General features: G+C 45.1%; 1 protein-coding gene across 4 annotated transcripts; it reads left to right on the forward strand.

The window, feature by feature from the left end:
• Positions 1-123: 123 nt before the first annotated feature.
• Positions 124-13,405, forward strand: tmem259 (transmembrane protein 259). 4 transcript variants are annotated; one of them, XM_011473004.4, is made up of 12 exons: positions 124-564; positions 2,338-2,675; positions 3,047-3,355; positions 5,733-5,892; positions 6,057-6,167; positions 6,257-6,379; positions 7,255-7,355; positions 7,432-7,489; positions 7,580-7,663; positions 9,577-9,709; positions 11,695-11,794; positions 11,863-13,405. In XM_011473004.4, exons 2-12 carry the CDS (start codon positions 2,472-2,474, stop codon positions 12,466-12,468), a joined length of 1,989 nt encoding a protein of 662 aa, XP_011471306.1. In that variant the 5' UTR covers positions 124-564; positions 2,338-2,471; the 3' UTR covers positions 12,469-13,405. The 4 variants fall into 4 exon arrangements, with proteins under 4 accessions (XP_011471306.1, XP_011471311.1, XP_004067625.2 ...); XM_011473009.4 differs by having other exon boundaries at positions 129-564; positions 3,047-3,349; XM_004067577.5 differs by having other exon boundaries at positions 190-564; positions 5,733-5,838.
• Positions 13,406-13,698: the final 293 nt, after the last annotated feature.

Below are 13,698 nucleotides of genomic sequence, written 5' to 3' on the forward strand. Positions count from 1 at the left end.
TTTTGAAAATGAAAAAGCATTTCTAGTTTTGACTTTTATTTTTAATTATGCTACAGAATCGCTTCCATAAACAATGGGTTGAATGCTGTTGTTTTTTTGTGTGGTTTTTTTGTGCCATGAATCATCAGTCAAAGACGAGGAAAAAGTCTTTGCAGACAAAATGCAGGAAAGCGAAAAACAACTCCTGTCAGACAGCGCGCAGGTCGAAGGCTGAGCGTCCGACATCCGTACTTCCGCTCTATCCGTGGTTTTGATAACAGCATCCGTTAGCTCGGTCATTTAACGCCGACAGGTCATTTTTGCCTATTAGAAAGTTACACCTTTCTGAAGTTTACTTCAACATTTTGAGTTTCCAGCCTATGTAAACTTTGACGTAGAAAACGTGAGTTTAATGCGAGTTCCGCAGGTTAACTGGGGTTAGCTGCTAGCTTGTGTAGCCTGTCTTTCGTCGTCTTCGCGGAGGTCCGCTTCGAGCTGCTGGGCTTCAGCCTTATGGCCTGATCCAAACGCCGAGAAGAGCTGGTTTACGTTGACACGGACTCGATAATTCGGAGTCATTGGCTGGTAAGTCCGCTGGAGGAGTCTCAGCTGCGGGGCAAGAGTAAAGGCAGCAAGGCCCGAGAGAGACGGCGCCCGAGACTGTTGACCACAACACGTCAGCTGATCGATGCGCCACGAGAGCACAACATGCTGATCAGCACAACAGCAGGTCTGGGCTGACGGTTCTGGTTGGTACTGTAGTTGGGACTGATTCAGGTTCAGAACATACGGACAGGTGGAGGAGGAACGCCTTCCCAGGTCACGTGAGCTCACAGGAAGTTTGGAAGTGAAGTTGGTGAACCGTCTTTATTCAGGACTCACTGATGTTTGAATTACCGACCGACCGACGCCTTCAAGTTAGGACCAAAAAGACAGGTCCAGTTCTTGGTCATCTGCTTAAACGTGATGTTATTGAAAGCATCAGAATGACCAAAGTCAACAAAATAAAGCAATAAAAAGTGAAGGCAATGTAATGAGCTCAACAACAGACACTACTGCCCCTGTCTGCCTAAAGCGGTGTCACTAAAAACCTAAAAAAACGTTAAATAACAATCAGCAAAGTCTTCCTAAGGTCTGAGGATTTGACCAAACTATAGCTTGCTTTGCTGCAATTGGGCTCGCACAAAAACCATAACCTTACTGTCACTGTCATGTTGGCCTGTGTGATAAATACGGACCTAAATGTTTACACACATGCTGAAACAATCTCAGCTTGAAGTTTCTAACAAATAGAATTCAGCCCTTTAAGCATTGGAGCTGGATGCCCATCTCCTTTGTAGATGATGGGCATTTAGAGAAAATGTAAGTTATGTTGACCTTTATTTAACTTACACTGTGGCAGTGAAATGGAAATGATGTATGTTTTTTGTTTTCTCTAATTATTCATGTTTTGCAAGTCATATCATCATGCCAGTACTGATCACTACCATTGCGTGTTTTCCTCACATCGTGCAGCCCAGCTGTAATAACAATAGAAATCCATTTCCAATGTAATTTACTGGTTTTATTTCTGACAAGCTGCAGTTTATTATGAAATTACCTTTCATTTTGAAGCATTAGCAAAGTCATTAGCAAAGCAAAAGAAAATACAAAACAAAATAAATAAATAGACTTATTTGAGTAAAATGACATTTTGTCTATTTTTTTCATCATCAATTAAATTACAGTTTTATGTATGTTGTCCAATATTTCCTATGAATATTAATATTGTGAAAAAAGTGGATAGCTTTACTTTGAAAATGAGAACCAACACTTTACTTTGAAGTTTTATTTACTTCAGGTCTCAGTGGTTCATGCAGCTGTGTTCAGTTCATATCATTAAAATCCAACATTATTCTGCATTGAAGAATAACACTCTCTATGACACTCTCATAGATTCATGAAGATCACAAATCAGCGTTGCAAATATTTGTACTAGTACATTCAGGGAAATATATCCGAGTACTTGGATACACTTTACAGCCCTGGTCATTAATGATTTTTCTCAAACATGCCTCATATTTATAGCTCCTCCGAAGCCTTGGCGTAACCCTTGTGCTATCCTAGGCACTTTAATATTGGGAGTTGGGTCATCTGGACCCACTAGACAGTGCTCTGAACCTTTTTTCTTCAATGATTTGTGATCTTCACTGGTGTCCATGGATTACATGAAATCTTTCCACCTTTGTCATGGTAGAGAGAACACGTCAATGGAAGGACGGGGGGTCATCTAAGATGGCACAAGGGTTAACCTGATCTAAGTTCAGTCAACTCCTGATAGATCAGTAATCAAAGTTCTTTGTTTCTTGTCATTTGCAGCTCTCGGTGGAGCTTCCCCTGTTGACTCTACTCCGGCCAGAGCTCCGCCTTCTCTCTGAGGCTGTATTGAGCCACCATGCTCACTTAGAGCCAGCCAGTGGGCCCGTGTCTTGCAACCAGAATCCTCAGTGACCATGTCCGAGAACCAAGCCAATAACGTCCCTCTGAACAACAACATTGGACCCAACAGGATTCGAAACCCCAACATCAACCAGAACCCCCTCATCAATGTCCGCGACCGCCTCTTCCACGCGCTGTTTTTCAAGATGGCTGTTACCTACGCCCGTCTCTTCCCTCCGTCTTTCAGGAGAGTTTTTGAGTTTTTTGTCCTCCTCAAGGTGAGAGAAGCAGAACTGTCTGGCTTTATGGACAGAAACTGACTGGCTAACGAGAAGCATTGCTGAGCTCTTTAACCGCTTTGAATGGAGGGAAACTCTGCTTCCCAAAAACCTCCGTTTTACCAAGACTGTCCATCCGTCTAGGTTTTAGTCTGCAGATCAGCATTCTGTGATGTGTTTCAACTCTGGTATAGTTTCTGAGACTACATGAACATTTGGTTTCAGTCTGAATTTTGGTCGGTTTTATTTGGAGAACAGAGGTTAATGGCATTATTATTAACGTTCCACTGTTGTGGCAGAAGGTCACAGTTGTGTAGATTTGAATGTTGGTGAATGTGTCAGTAAAATGTCCTCCTTTTGCTGTCCTCCAGGCTCTCTTTGTCCTCTTCATCCTTGCTTACATCCACATTGCCTTCTCTCGCTCACCGATCAACTGTCTGGAGGCCGTGAGGGAGCGCTGGCCTCGCGACGGCATTCTGCGCGTAGAGATCCAGCGGAACTCCAGCCGGGCGCCCGTCTTTCTGCAGAACCACGATTCCTCTGGGCTTCAGGAAGAGCTGGAGGGGCAGGAAGACGCAGGAGGAGCCGTGGCACAGCTGAGCCTGGCAGCTTTGCAAGAGGAGGAGGAGGAGGATGAAGAGGAGATGACTCTGGAGATGTTCGAGAACAGTTCGGTACAGGTTGGAGATGTTTTATTATTTTGTCATTTGTAAAAAGAATTCAGAGCTGCAAACTGAAAACTAGGATGTTAGTTTTGGGTTCAGGATCAGTTAACTGGAAACAAAGACCTGAATCTGTCTGTTAGTGTTGATGATCAGAACTCTGCTCTGGTGGACCTACTGACGTAAGACTGGAATAGAGAGAACAGGATTGTTTCACGAACAAATGGATGTAACTAGAGCTGTAACAACTAACTATCTAACTAATGAACTAACTACATAGGTGTTGGAGAATGTGTATGTGTTGAAACCAGTGTGTCAGCGCCCTGTGTGTGTAGTAGGAAGGAGGAGCTCGTGCAGCGCAGAAGTGTTGGGGGGTGTGTTCATGTTTGTTGTGTTACAGTAATAAAAGAAGGTTTCCCCCAGAAAAACGGGGATTGATTCTTTAGTCAACCGACCGCTCTGGAGTACAGCTGTGACGGTGTGGGATTTTGATCACCGCGGTGATGAAGCATTAAGAGTGGTGTTGGGACTCTTGCGACCCCCTCCCCCAAACACAAAATCCTGCGGCGGCACACTCAGGAACGCAGCTTGTAATGGAAATGAATGGAAATTTCCCCAGAAACCCTTGAAGTTTGAACACAGGACCCACAGAAAAAGTAAATTATTAGCAAAGATGAATGAGTTTAATGTGTTTATTATAGTTCAAATCACGCACCATATGCTGAACAAAAAAAAAAAGCTGATGAGATGGTCACCTTGATCATCTCATCACCGCGGTGATGCGGTTATCGTCACACCCCTAGATATAACTGTCCCACATTTCCTGTTGTTGTATGTGTTTGTTCTCATGCGTGTCTTGCATGTTTTTTCCCATTGTTGTGTTATTTGGATGTGAGCTGTTTTTTGGTGATTGGTATCTTGTTGGGAATGTTGGCAGAACAGAAGGAGATGTGGATGGAGCTGATGTGGTTGTGTCTCTTTGAACTTCCTCTAACCTTTCTGTCTTTAGTTCTGGAGCTCATTAATTCAGTCTTTTTTGTCCAAGCAAAGCTATTTGACCTGCAGTTAACCTATAACTAGAGCTGTGACGGTGTCGCGGTAAACCGCCCCCCCCCCCCCCCCGCCCCCCCAAAAAAAATAAATAAAAATAAAAACAACACAAAATCCCCCGGCGGCTGCATCGGAAATAAATACAATTACAACGTACTATTCTTTATTAACAAATAACTGTAACAACTAACTGCTACCTATCTAACTAATGAACTAACTATGTAGGTGTTGTAGATTGCTGTGACTTTGTGAGCGCGGTGCGTGTGTAGGACTAGGAGGAAGAAGCGCGCACACGTGTGTCAGGGGTGCGTGTTGATTCTTCTGCTCTCTAGCTGTGCGTTGCACAAAATAGTTCCCAAACAAAAAAAATGTAGTGATATTCATGGAAATCTTACAGCGCGCGTTCATGTTTGGTGTTACAACACAAAATCCTCTGGCAGGCAGCCGTGTCGCGCACTCAAGAACGCACGCAGCTTGTAATGGAAATGAAAACAATGGAAATTAATAATTAAATCGCAGTAAATTTGTAGTATTTCCTCGCAAGACAGAAACTTCTTTTGTAGAATGAAGATGTGTGTGTGATTCTGAAACAGCGCATGTGTGTGTGTAAGGACAGTGCGCACGTGCTGCGCGCGTGCAGGCGGGTGAGACGAGGAGAGAAGGAGAAGAGTGATAAAAGGTTTCCCATAGAAACCCTTGAAGTCTGAACACAGGACTAGCAGAGAAAGTAAATTATCAGCAAAGATGAAGGTGTTTAATGTGTTTATTATGGTTCCAATCACGCACCATATGCAAAACTTTAAAAAAAAAAGTGCGGTGATGACCTCATGACCGCGGTGATGCGGTTATCGTCACAGCCCTACTTATATCTGGTTACATTTACTCAGTTACATTTAATGGAACTCTTCAGAGTAGTTTCACTGTGGCATACTTTCTATTTTTACTTGAGTTAAGGTAGAAAAAAAATCAAAATATCAGGGAAAAGCACTTTCATTTCCATAATTCCATTCAAAAGATCAACTTTCATAGAGTATAGTTCAGGACCTGCTGTTTTAATTGATTTCAGGTATATATTTGACATCAGTTGGGGTTCTAGCTCATAATGAAAACAGGACTTCAGAAAACTAGAAAATACTTGTACAGACGGAGACGACGATCACATCAATTCAATCCAAGTGACGTGTCCCTCTTCAGTGCTTGGTTGGGGTTGTCTGAAGAACTGCCTCGATGCGCCGTGGCCTCGATGAAATCAGCATTGCTGCTCTTTCCAGTGACTGTCTGTTTCCACTGATGGCTTCTCCCTGTTATTCACTCACCGGTGGGCTCTGGTCTGGCCTGTCCTCAGTTTAAACTGGACATTGAGCCTCGCCTGAAACCGTCCCTGAGAGGAGGAGGAGCAGGAGGAGGAGCCAATGACAGCCAGGATGTCTCCTTCAGCCAGACCTCTAAAGGTATGCAGCCACTGCAGGATTCAGTGTCTGAGCTGGAGATGATGACTCGAGCAGGTAAACCCACAGCCGCTGGCTCCTTCACACCTTCACAGTCCTTACTCACCTGCTTTTGATTCCTTTAGGGGTTGAGGTTTGATGCTACAAAGAATGGCTCATGTTCAAATCCTACTGAATTCCTGTCTTTGCAAATGTTGATGGTGTTGTTTATTTTTCTTAAGTCTGGCCTCAAGAGGAATATATCGTAGAGTATTCTCTGGAGTACGGCTTCCTGCGCCTTTCTCAGAGCACCCGACAGCGGTTGAACATCCCCGTCATGGTTGTCACTCTGGGTGAGACTCCAGCACCGTCACCGCCCCCCTAAACATGACCCTTCACCTTCAGCATGACCTGACGGAACTCTGTCCTGTTATGAACTCAGACCCCTTAAAGGACGAGTGTTTCGGGGACGGCTTCAGTCGCTTCCTGCTCGATGAGTTTCTGGGCTATGATGACATTCTGATGTCCAGTGTCAAGGCGCTCGCTGAGAACGAGGAAAACAAAGGTGCGCAGACGCCACACCACATTTACGGGTCAAATTAGGCAGATGGAAGCGCATGCATGCACATTTCTGGACCGCAAGGACCAGATTGCTTTCTCAATTCTTCCTTATTGCACCTTACAGCAAAAAGTTTCCTCCTGCTTCCATTGAGTGAAGCTCAATGTCTGCACCTCACCAGCATTTTCCACATCCGCTACAGACGTTTCATTGACCTTTCACCTTGGGAAACAGCCGCCATTTTGAATTTTCCCAAAAAAATCATCTTTAGTACCAACTACAAATGTAAACTCCTTCTAGGGATTTTGACCTCTTGCCTCATAACTATGGTGGCCCTGAAGTCCAAATCACACCAATAAATCACTCAACAGAGAAGAATTTTAAAGATCACAACAACAATCAAAAATCCCAAATAAAAAACATGAAAAGGAAATAAAAATGAAACGTTCAAAAACGAAACGCAACAGGAAACCTGAAAAGGCAGGAACTATGGGATGTCACTGATTGGATGATGACATTTTTCAGTGTCTGCAGACTAATAAAGGTCTTTCAGAGCCTGTATGGGTCTATGCAGAACAAGTTTTGGTTGAAATGACATATTCCCTCGCTTTTCTAGTTTCTGTTAAAAAAATAAATAAATAAAGAAATGTTTCAGAAAACAAAAGTAATGTCTAGATACAAAATGAAACATGACAGAAGAAGAAAAACATTTACGGTACGTGTGGGGGAATAACTCTTCCTTATTTTGATGAAGACACAAAAGCCAAACCTCTTTTTACAGCTGAATTCCTGCCTTTTGGTTTAAAACATTCAACACAAACAGAAACCGTCTATGGCTGGTGTCTTCATATCTGCCGCTGATAGCAGCTGGTTCTATGCAGGTTTCCTGAGGAACGTGGTGTCTGGAGAACACTACCGCTTTGTCAGCATGTGGATGGCCAGAACCTCCTACCTGGCTGCTTTTGTCATCATGGTCATATTTGTAAGAACATGAGATCTGACACAGTCTAGACTGTTTGGACCATTGAAGGATTGAAACTGTGGATGTTGTCTTCCAGACTCTGTCAGTGTCCATGCTGCTCAGATACTCTCACCATCAGATCTTCGTCTTCATCGGTCAGTTTTTGTTGATGAAGCACGTCCTAATCAGTCTTCCCAAATGCTCTTGATCACCCCTTTCATTTTAGTCTTCTTTTGCCCCCCCAGTGGACCTCCTGCAGATGCTGGAGATGAACATGACGATTGCCTTCCCAGCAGCCCCTCTGCTGACCGTCATCCTTGCTCTTGTTGGTAAGCTCCTCCCAGTGTCACGGCGTTCACACTGGCGTGAGTTGGTGTCAAATTCAGGCCTGATGCCTCTTTTTGACCCGTTCGCTGCTCAATGCTGGTAAAAAATGTGTGCATAAACTTGATGCTCCCAACGCGTGTGGGCGGAGCTGCTGACCAAAGCGTTTAGCTTGTTGCTACATGGAACAGGATGGTCTCAGATCCTGAAGAAGTCTTAAAGGGGCTAAATCCAATGGAACTACAATAAGGCCTTAAAAGCCTTAAATTGTCTTATATTCTGCTGAATGGGTCTTAAAGTGTTTTCTGGTCAACACAGTGTGACTTCCTGTCACTAAAATAAAACATTTCCAGGATTGTCTGTGTAATAGTTATTTAATTAGCTCATGCTCATCAGTGCAGGAAAATAGGAAGTGGAAACTCTTAAAAAATGGATTACTCATGGAAGTTAAAGTGGTTTGTGGAAACGCATAGGAAGCAAATGGCACAGTTTGCCAGAATCCATTTAAATTTGACACAATAGGGATCAAGGTAGTTGAAAGTCAGGTGTGGAGCAAGAAACGGCAGACTCCAGGTGTTTGGTTCCTTTTCTTTGATACATTCGTCCTTAAATTCGATTTGAAGTGTTCTAAAAAAATCTCTTAAAGTCCTGAAATGTAACTTCTGTAAATCTGTACACAACTGTGGAAGCATTGACGATGTTTTCACCGGCCTCTGTGTTAGACACACCTGTCCAGCTGCTTTTTAATCAGCCAATCACATGGCAGCACCTCAATGCATTTATGTAGAGATGGTCCAGACAGTCTGCTGCTGTTCAAACCAGCATCAGAAGGAGAAAGAAAGGTGATTGAAGTGTCTTTGAACGCAGCATGGTTGTTGGTTCCAGACGGGCTGGTCTGAGGATTTAATAAACTGCTGATCTACTGGGATTTTCACCCACAACCATCTCTAAGGTTTACAAAGAATGGTCCAAAAAAGAGAAAATATCCAGTGAGAAGCACATCTGTGGGTGGAAATGCCTTGATGTCAGAGGTCAGAGGAGAATGTACAGACTGGTTCCAGCTGATTTTTTTGGTACAGTTGAGGCCCAAAACAAAAATCCCACCACCACCACCAGCTTGAACCGTTGATACTAGAGGCAGGATGGATCCATGCTTTCATGTTTTTAAGTCTTTGTTTTTTAATTTGATTTTTAAGATGAAAGCAGTTCTGAAGGCAAAAAGGTCCAACCCGGTACTAGCAAGATGGACCTAATAAAGTGGCTGGTGGGTGTAGATCTCATTCAGAATAATGATGAGACATCAGGTTAGTTTATTCTCCACAAATCATGGGTAACCATGACTGACATGACCGACTCTCTGTACGGTGAGCTCCAGCATCTCCTGCAGGAGCTTTCAGCGGTTCTGTCTGTGACCCAGTTTGATGAGCTGCTGTCTTAGCCTGAGGAGGAAACCACTGACATGAAATTAGAGGAACTTTTTATTTTTGTCTTAAGATAAATGTAAAAAGAAATCGTGGAGTTCAGGAGAAGAACAGTCAGATTCAGCTGTGGGACTCCACCCAAGTGATCACATCATCAACCTTTCAAAGCCAGGTTCCTGATTGGTTGAAGCGATGCAAAATTATTCCCTAAATGGCGCTTGGCGTGAAGATGGCTGTAGGTTGGTTCTCTGTTTTACTGCTGCTGTCAAGGACTGGTTCAGGAGAAACCCAGGGATGCATGTGTGTTAGATGTCATTTCTATAGTACATGTAACATGTGGGAGCCTCCTGGCATTGTGATTAATGCCTAGTTTTGAAATGTAACTAGAAAGGATCTCTCCTGGACCCCAGAGAGGCTGCGTCTGTTTCTGATGTGGAATCCCAGCATCCTGAACAGATTCCTTTTTGGTGAGTCAGCATGTCTGTGTTTTCCGTCAGGCATGGAGGCCATCATGTCAGAGTTCTTCAATGACACCACAACGGCCTTCTACATCATTCTCATTGTTTGGCTCGCTGATCAGTACGATGCCATTTGCTGCCACACCAACACCAGCAAGCGCCACTGGCTCAGGTAAGTCACATGACCACACTCAGAGTTATCAACCCTTTAAAACCGCCACTTTGGCCCCACGGTTGACATTCATGACTCTTAGACTGTTTTCTGACTGAACGGACTTCCAGAGGATTCTGAAGAGCAGCTTTGCTCTGACATGTAGTACTTTCCAGTAGTGAAGCGTTTATGCTTCCAAGGTGAATGGATGGGGCCGTGGCTCAAACCGCTGCTCTGTCAGAGTCCGCTGACATGACTGAGAAATGAAAGCTTTTTGTTAGAACAGTGACCCCCGACCGTGACCGATGAGCATTTGGAAGCATGCTTGAGGCTGGCTGTAAGCAGCTACTGTCCGGACTATGCAGCCCTGACTGATTCAATTCAGTCATCAGAGTGAACTCGGGTAATGGCAAAAAATGTACATAGTTATTTTGTATTGTGCAATATGTGTGGTTATGCAACACACGTTTACGTTAAAGTTACATTAAAGTTGTAAGAATTGTCAATATATTTCTCAATAAATATAATGGGTAGATCACTTCGACTTGGTCATTTCATAAGTAGCTCCCATGCCGAAAAAGTCTGAGCACCCCTGCTCTAAGATATCTTTTAGATATTTTATTTTGAAAAATGACCAGATCTTCTTGGGTACGTTTCTGTCACTTGGGTGCTAAATCAGTCCAGCGGTGAGTTTAACAGAGAAGGGGAAAAACAATTCTGGTGCCCCGGATGCTTCCAGCTGTTGAATGATTGTCTCCCCCCCCCCCCCCCCCCCCCCCCCCGCACCTGCGTATGATGTTTTATTTTACTTAAGGTTTTAAATGTGATGTTTTAATGAGGTTTGTGGAATTATTTAACAGTTTTAATAGTGTTTTTGGCCCTTGGAATACCATTCCATTACAAACGGCCTCTCATCTGAAATGAATCATTTAGTGATTAGGAGGTTAAATGTGGCATTTGATCTGCTGAACGGTCAAACTTAAAAGCACTTCCTCAATGCTGGGGCATTACAGAGCCAGACATGGGAATGGATTAATATAATGAAGTAAATATTGTGTTTAGATTAAATGTAATCAGTATATCAGCTGAGTTTCTTCACCGCGTTGCCTGCAATGACGTTTTTGGTCCAGCAGGAGTCAGTATTAAGTAAGACGGTATTAACACAGCATCAGTCAGGTTTTGGCTATGTGCTAAAACGCTTCATGAGGCCTCGTCCACCCATCACTACCATCCAGTTGTTAGCCTCCACTTTGAGCTCTTCATCTTCATCACAAAGCCTAAGTTTAAATCAGCCGCAAACATTTGACAGAGGATGAAGATTCAGTCAAATACATTTGTTTCTGATTTGTGGGAACTTGTAAAAGAGACATTTAAGAATTTTCCTACAGAAAGGGAGAATAAGGCATCTGTTGAGAAACTTTTGGACAGAAAATGTTCCTCTGTGCTAAAAAAATACAATGAATCAGAATTTATGCAAAAACAAAATACCATCAATCTTTTTTGGCCTGAAAGATTTTCTGAGACTTTTATTTTGATAGGATAGCAGAGACTGACAGAGACTCTGCAGGAATGCTGCTCTTTCACATATGCAGGTAAAAGTTTGACTGCAGCGATTCATCTGCGTTTTCTGTCTTCATGTTGTGGAAATGGGTCACAAGGACTCTGGACTTTGGAGTTTTACTATAGCCATCATGGACCATGATGAGATTTGGTGGCTTTTTGTATTTATCATAGCAATGTGTGCTTGACTCCCTGAATGGTGGAAAACGGCGCCCGTGTGACATCACTGCAGGGGTCTGTACGCCTCACACCAAACTACATGTGAACCATGAGGTCTGAACAGGTCACATGATTCGTCAGGCATCGACGTTGAGCTGTTTTGACTTCTTAGGTTCTTCAGACACGGTTCTGTTCAAACACAACCGTGTCTGATGACAGACCAACCTTAGAAGTCGGTTAATCACACAGACACTCTGAACAACTCATTGTCTTCTGTTGTGATGCAGGTTTTTCTACCTGTACCACTTTGCCTTCTACGCCTACCACTACCGCTTTAACGGCCAGTACAGCAGCCTGGCGCTGGTCACCTCCTGGCTCTTCATCCAGGTCAGAATGTCAGCCGTCCTCACAGCCGCCCTGCAGCCCGCCTTTCTGACTCCCCTTTCCTTGTGCAGCACTCCATGATCTACTTCTTCCACCACTACGAGCTTCCTGCCATCATGCAGCAGATCCGGATCCAGGAGATGCTGTTGCAGAACCAGCAGACGGGTCAGAATCAGACGGCCCTGCAGGACAACCTCAACAACAACAACCGCGCCGCTGCAGAAGGCGATCCAGGGCCCGTCGACACCATCCAGGCCGGAGCGGCCGACGCGGATCACCCCGCCGCTCCTCGTCCCGACCCTGACCTCCCCCCCTCCACCTCGGTCACACCAGCAGCTTCCGGGGAAGTCCGGTCCGAGTTGAACTGGGTGGCCCAAACTGCGGCTATCATCACCGAAGCTCTGTCGTCCTCGGTGGAGTCGGGAGGCGTGTCTGCAGCAGAAGCTGAGGTCAGCGTGGTGGCAGAGTTCTGGATGGGAGAAGCAGCAGCAGCTGAAGATCCAAACATAGTTTCCATAGGAATGGAATCCAGAGCAGAAGGCGGCAGTGCCTCACCTGCAGCGGCGTCTCTGGCGCCTCCAGACTCTGCCACAGACTGCTCCCTCTGCCAGGATGCAGGAAGTGACTGCAGCTGCAGAGGCGGCGAGCAGCAGAGCTCATCTCACAGCCCTTCCTGAGGAGCTCTGCTGCTCTCCTGGACCATGCGGTGCCTCGGTTTGTCAGCTGATGGGGCTGGTCGACGCCTAACGTTGCACAAGAAACCACGCCTGCTGCTGCAAACTGGAACAGCCAGAACTGCCTTTGAGTTAGTTTTAGACCAAAATGGATGAAATGAGTTCCCAGGCGTCGGTCAGTGACTTTGGACATGACGGGCTGTTCTTTGGTTCGTCTTCTTCACGGTTAGTTTCCTCTCAAACGGAGGCGAGGCTGCAGCTCTGATGACGGCAGAGACGGCCGCTCAGCCCAGAAGATGAGAAGAAGCTTCCAGTAAAAGAGACGGTGGCTGCTGGCTAACTCCTCATGGAGGGGTTGATCTGCTGGAGATGAGGGACGTCTGCTGCTGTTCATCTTCATTATCTATATTTAAGAAGTAGTAGAGGAAACTGTTTTTCTGTTCTCTGGCTTTATTCTCTAACCTCTAAGGCTGCATTACGCTGGTTGTTGACTATAGCTCCATCTAAACACCCAAACTTCTCTGGAAAACACTAAAGACTCATTCAGTTGGAAGGTAAAGAATCCAGAACTCAGAGAAGAACCTGCAGCTGCTGAACAGCTGGATTTCACCATGCAGGTGTGAAGGCGCTGCAGGACTTGTGCCATAAAAGTCTGGTTTTGGCCGTGTTCACGCCACGACGGCGTGTTCTCCAGCCGCCTCAGACTGAAGCCCAGGCGACTGGAGAACACCTGCAGACAAACCACAGCAGCTTAGGACATCAGACCCCTCCAGATCACCCAGACATGACACCCACCCACCAGTCCACAGGCCTGCTGTTCAGCTGGGGGGGGTGTCTGAGCACAGCAGAGTGAGACCTGCTGTCAGCCCCCCCTCCTGCAGGCTTTGACGTGTGATGACATCTGTGCAGACTCACCTCCAAATAAATCTCTGCTCCTGTTGCTTTGCTTTGTCATTTTTGGGGGGGTTCACTGCCGTCCTCAAATGCATTTGAAACGCCCCCCCCGCATCCTGACAGGGAGGTGTTGCAGCTTCAGTGGTTAAGCTCTTTTTTTAATCTCTCTATCACGCTGGAACGGTAAACGGCGTTTTCTCATCAAAGGTTATTCTACCTTCCTCAAAGGCCCAAAGTGCCTTGCACACACACACACACACACACACACACACACACACACACACACACACACACACACACACACACACACACACACACACACACCACACACACACACAC

The sequence above is a fragment of the Oryzias latipes genome, chromosome 4, assembly GCF_053564925.1.
Source record: "Oryzias latipes strain Hd-rR chromosome 4, Olatipes_Hd-rR_3.1".
Lineage (NCBI taxonomy): Eukaryota > Metazoa > Chordata > Actinopteri > Beloniformes > Adrianichthyidae > Oryzias > Oryzias latipes.